Source organism: Limulus polyphemus, unplaced genomic scaffold (assembly GCF_000517525.1).
Source record: "Limulus polyphemus unplaced genomic scaffold, Limulus_polyphemus-2.1.2 Scaffold503, whole genome shotgun sequence".
Classification (NCBI taxonomy): domain Eukaryota; kingdom Metazoa; phylum Arthropoda; class Merostomata; order Xiphosura; family Limulidae; genus Limulus; species Limulus polyphemus.
Genome location: NW_013666113.1, coordinates 69,234 through 75,308, shown reverse-complemented (window position 1 = coordinate 75,308; position 6,075 = coordinate 69,234). Strand labels below are relative to the sequence as shown.

Below are 6,075 nucleotides of genomic sequence, written 5' to 3'. Positions count from 1 at the left end.
ATACGTAGAGTTTTTTAAGTTTTATTTTACTTAAGACTAGTACTTTTAAAAAAATAAAAAAAAAATAAAAAAAAAAAATAAATATGACTTGTAATTTAAGTTGCATGATTATTGGAATTTGCTAATTGAATAATTGTTGGGCTTATTAATTGATTACATTCTGCTAATAAATTATTATTGCATCATGTCTAAAAAAAGATATTATTCTCAGAAGATAGCTGAAAACATTGGATTTTGATACCTGTGGTGAGTAGAACTCGGAAGGTCCTTTGTGTAACTTTTTTTTTAACAACAAACAAACATAATGGCTGTAATTTGATTACTTGGATAGTTAGAATAAACAAAAACCAATTAGTTGATTATTTTCATGAGTCATTACCCTAATACATTAAGTTGAACAAACTTCAATTAATCAAAAGTAATAATGGCATGTATAGAAGGAATAACTGGAAACACTAATTTAATCATAATCAGTTATTTCATTTTACATGATATTAATCAATGTAATTGATGTTCATAGATAATTAAGTTAATTGCAAAGCTCCATTTATAATGTTTGTAAAATTTTTAACTTTTGTTTTGCAGCTACTTATCCTTTAGACTTGACAAAAACTCGGCTTCAGATCCAAGGAGAGAAAGGGATAGATTCCCATACATTAAAAAAACAGCATGTCACTCCAGGAGGGATGCTGAGAACGGCTGTCAGTATTGGTAAGTGCATTGATAGCAACAAAGATCCTAATTAAAATATGACACTCTACCCCCTAGTATAACTTTCAGCCAATGACTCTTGCTTTTTACCGGGAAGTGGGCCTGATTTCTCCTTTACCAACTTATTGCACTGTATGTAATACAGTAGTCAATAACTGAAGGATAGTTTGCTTTAGTAGGTACTGTATTATGGTTTAGCAAATATTCATCATTTGTAGACTTTTCTTAGCTTCATTTGTTTTCTTTCAGTATAGGTAAAGAAATAAAAAAAAAGCATAAAAAACTGAAAGGTTTACAATTTACGTGAATTTACTGATTAAAAAAAATGAAAGAGAAGACCCCTGATTTAAGACAGGTCATTACTGTGGAAATAATAATAGTCTAAGATTAAAAAACACCTTATTGTTTGATAAAAAATTGAAAGGTAATGTTATGCTTTGTCAGTAAAGGGAACTATGATTATGTTTATGAAAATGTGGCTAAGTTATACTAGTTTTAATTTCATTCACTGATTAGGATGTATTGAGTTTTGTATTTAAGAAACATTAACTTTGAAATTTGATTACTTATTTAAGCTTTTATAGCAAAAAACTGTACAGTATTTTGAATGATGAATTTTCTCTAAAGATAAAATGTATAACAAAATTGTTATTTTAGGTACTGACTAGACGTTAAAATTGTTAAAATTATTTCTGTTATCCAGTCATGTCAGATGTTTTTTACGTTAGAAGCTGATATAGATCTATGAAAAGATCAAAGATCCAATAAAATAGTTGGGCAAAGTCTCCACTGTTTTGGGAAACAATCATTAACTTGTAAGATATTTATTATAACCTTTCATTACAGGTATCCCTAGTGGAAAGCATTAGAAATTTAAATTATACATTAAAACTGATTTTTTTTATAGAACATTAAATTTGTAGATTTTATTTAATTATGAATTTTAAAATAAAAAGAACAAAACTATATATATTTTGAGTCCTACAATTTTTTTTTTAAAGAAATAGTCTAGTTTATTAATAACAGTAATAAAAGAAATCACTGCTTAAAGTTATGTTTGGCTGTGGTCATTTTAAAGCAGAGAATTAGGTGTAGCATTCATTTTCTGAATCCAAGCCAGGATTCTAAATATTTATTTGTCTTGATAAAAAGTAAGTAAACTATCTACATTCCTTATCCAACTTAAATGATTAAAAAATTGAACACGAGAGATTGAGAAAGTTGTAAGAATAACTATTTTATTAAAACTGTTATCTTACCTTATAAATATTTGAATTGGATTCTTTTTGGTTATTTGGTATTCAAAGTGTGAGCAATTAAACCTTAGTACAGGCAGATTTCTATTAGCTTTTAATGAAGTTTAATCAAAAATGTTCATTCACTTTAACTTTTTCAGCATGGGCTCGGTCCTTTGTGACCGAGCTCGTAACCATTTTGTGCTTGTTATAGTTTTCATGCTACAACTTTTCAATTACTAAGCATATGTTAACTAAAATTGGCACATTATCAGTAAACGTTACAATGCTTTCATATGCAAAATATAAAATTAAGGTGTATAAAGCAATGTTTTTCTCATGTCTTTTTTCTTTTCACATGTTGCCTACCTATCATGCAAAGTAATTTTCATTTTAAGATTAAAAATTTTTCACGTGTGAAATTTGAAAATTTTCTGATGCATAAAAGTTCTGTATAATGTCCAGATAGTTTTCAAATGTTTATTAAGAAAAAAACTTTATATTTTATCTGTTATTTTCACTAATGAATCTGTGTATAGGTTCGTTAATTTGACCAATCTCGTAACTACTTTTAAAAATTTGGAAGTAAATATAAATTATGCCTCTTTCATTCTAGAATGACAACAGATTATAACACGAAACCATAAATGTTTAGTCTAGATAGTTTAAATCTCATAACATTATACATTTATATGTATTTATTATTTTTATTATATTGACCTTTCAGTCATGCATGGCTAATAATACAGAAGTTACAATGATGTAGCACATGTGCTCTCATGTTACTGTATCCAATAATATAAAACTGACATTTACTCTTTACAAAGTGACCTGTCTTGGCTGTGTTTTAGTAGACAAAATAGTCACATTTCTATTATTATACATTACATATGTGTCTAGATTATTACTATTTAGAAATAGGTTCTTAAACTTATTTTTCTTAAAACATAGAACAGTAAATAATGAAGTAAAGCAAACAATTATCTCTTCTAGTTATGACCTTTGTACTCGGGTTGCTGCATGACGTAGGGTCCTAAGCCATTTAAAATGTTGCATGCGGAGGATATGAAATGAAATAATTTTTTTTAGGATTTATATATACAGTTGAATAACCAAAAAATCATGAATTAGTATATCGATACCACAGAATTCCACTAGTTTATCAAGCACAGTAACTAAGCTGTAATTGGGTCTAAAAAAATACTACTATTTCACAAATTTACGTCAATAAGTTTGGTATCAAACTGTATATTATAATTCAAATTTTAGTATTATACATTATTTATTTTTCTTAATTTAAAAGTAAATATTAAAAAAACACAGGTAAACATTGATTTTTGTGTGTCACATGGTATGTTGAATGCAGCACTGGTTCAAGTTAGAGGCTTGTGATGTTAAAATATTAAGTCTATAGATTTGTATGAACTAGGAACTCAAATTATCAATTACTATTTGCTGAGATAACATTCATGTACTGAATCAAACATATTTCAAACACCATTTTTTAGAAATGGTCCCTTATATACACTTACTTCAATATATGACATGTGAATAACCAATGGAAAGATCAGAATGTCCCCCTAGTGGCTTTCTCAGCTATTTTCATGTGTTAAAATGCCATTTCTTTCTTTCAAATCAAGATTTCAAGGATGTAAGTTGTGTCTTTAGTCTGCTCAAAATTTAAACTAAACAAAAGGGAAATGTCACTTCAAAATTATTAACATCATTATAAAGTATGAAAGAGTTGTAATTATGGGAGTCCACGTGCTAACTGGGCTCTCCAAATCATGGGATTTATAGAAAACAATCCTGGGATCTTCAGGATTGTATTAACCCTTTCCATACTGGAGGTAATACTTAACCCTCTCCAGACAGGTCATGGGTCAAAGGCCATGTCATTGCATTTATTGACTTGCATTCAAAATTTTATTGAAGATACTGTGTGCCTGCTTAAGTTGTATCAGGAAATGAACAGTGGGGATAAAAATCCACTCTGTTTTGTGAGAAAGCAGTAAAGTGTGCAGAACATTAAAAAAGAAGATGGGTTTTCAGTTGAATATTTTTTATGTATCATATGTTACAGTTAACAGTCACACGTGTAAACTCAATTAAATACTGTTGGTCATATTTTAGTCACTGTTTTGTTTGGTTATTAGTCTGAAGGTATGTATAAACAATTTTAAGTAATTTATTACTTTTTTTTCCAGTAATGTTTTTTTTCTATTGAAAACAATATATGAATCATCAATGTAGCTCATATTTAATTAAATTTGGCTAAATAAATTAACTTTAATGGTAAAACCATTTTTGTTTTGTATGCTGTATTAGAAAGTTGTTTTGTAGTATTGTATCATCATAACATATTGTATTAAGTTAGGACTTAGAATTTGTTACATTTATGACAACAGTATTTAGTCGAGTTTACACAGATTATATGCATTTTTGTTTTTATTGCTGTATTAGAAAGTTATTTAGTAGTTGTTCCTTTTGTTAAAGTGTGTATTATCATACCATATTGTATTAAGTTAGGACATAGATTTGTTACATTTATGATAACAGTATCCAAAATATGTTACAGCAAAGCATGAAGGAATAGCAAGTTTTTGGATGGGAGTAACACCTGCTGTTTACAGACACTTAGGTAAGATAATTCATTAGTCACTGAGTAGTTTTTGAAGAAGAGAGACCCGCCCCCTCCCCCATGTGTGAAATAAAGTAATTCTAGGTAGTGTGACTTAGGATCTATACATACTGTATTGTATCTGCAAATCTTCTGAAATATTATTATACTTGAAATTCATCTTGTTTTCATGGAAGATTGATAAATGTTAATTGATATTAATAAGCATATAAAACTTATTATATTTCATAGGACTAACATGTACAGTTAATTACAATATTATCTTTGAATAGTTTCTAATTAATGAAGATAAATATTTGACAATTAAGTAAGAGTAGATTAATTCATAGTTGTATGGTGGTTAAAATGTATGTTCAAGATAATTTAAAGTAATGCTAATGTTTCTTATTATATGACAAAGCTAATTCAAAACACATTTTAAACGGTTGGTTTTTTTTGCTATAAAGGTTTTTAGACCAATTTATAAAATGTTTTGTGCTTTGATAGATATAATATAGATATTTCAACTGTATGGATGTATGTTTGTCAGATATAAAAGACTGTTTAATGTAGGCAGTATTATTAAGTTTGTGTTCGTAATTCATTGATGTTGAGGCTATCGAACTTTGTGTTTGCAATACATTGATGATGAGGCTATGGGGATTTCTAGAAGGCCTAAGTGATAGACATATAAATAGCTGCAACCAGATGAGTGGAAACAGAGTAAGAGTAAAAGTAAAGTCACGTGAAAGAGAAGTTTGGTCAGAGAACAGTTAGAAAACATAAAGTTAACCATTGTGGGTGTGAATGGCCTAATTATTGATATGTTAGTGTGAGATTAATAGTTTGTAAGAGATAAGGAGAATGATTTGTCTTGTCAAAGGGTGTTCTAAGCTAATTGAACCTGCCTGTGTGGACTTTGACAAAAAGGCAGACAATTATTGGAAGTACGAAGAGCAGACGATTATTGGAAGTTCAGGATACTCGCGTGACAACATAAGTGAATTATGTATGAAAACCTTGACTTTCTATTGGCAGACAATTATTGGAGGTACGAAGAGCAGACGATTATTGGAAGTTCAGGATACTCGCGTGACAACATAAGTGAATTATACAGGGATAATATTGCGATACTATTGTCATCTGATATATGATAACCTTGACTTTCTATTGGTTATAGGTAATATATATAATGAAATGTAAGAGAGAACTATCAACAAATTGTGAAAGAGAAGATGTGGCAGGACTGGTCTGATTTTCTATTCAATGGCTCTGTAACCAAAAAAATTGAAGACCATAAAAACTATGGTTTGTCTGAGTAATAACGATATCATAGAGAGTAATTTACGTTTAATTTCATATTTTTTTGAGGGGTGATGGATAAAATAGGGATGATGACATGCTAAGAGAAAATGTGTCATGTGGGTCACAAGTGGAAATTCAGGATATTATAGAGAGTAATTTACGTTTAATTTCATACTTTTTTGAGGGGTGGTGGATAAAATAGGA

The 6,075-nt window shown here is 28.9% G+C and overlaps 1 protein-coding gene across 1 annotated transcript in view; it reads left to right on the top strand.

Moving 5' to 3' along the window:
- Nucleotides 1-6,075, top strand: part of LOC106458709 (mitochondrial uncoupling protein 4-like) — a 35,498-nt gene that overhangs the window by 7,152 nt on the left and 22,271 nt on the right. The window contains exons 3-4 of the mRNA XM_013918252.2: nt 586-711; nt 4,525-4,587. Coding sequence (XP_013773706.1) covers nt 586-711; nt 4,525-4,587 — 189 coding nt within the window. The remainder of the gene's footprint in view (nt 1-585; nt 712-4,524; nt 4,588-6,075) is intronic.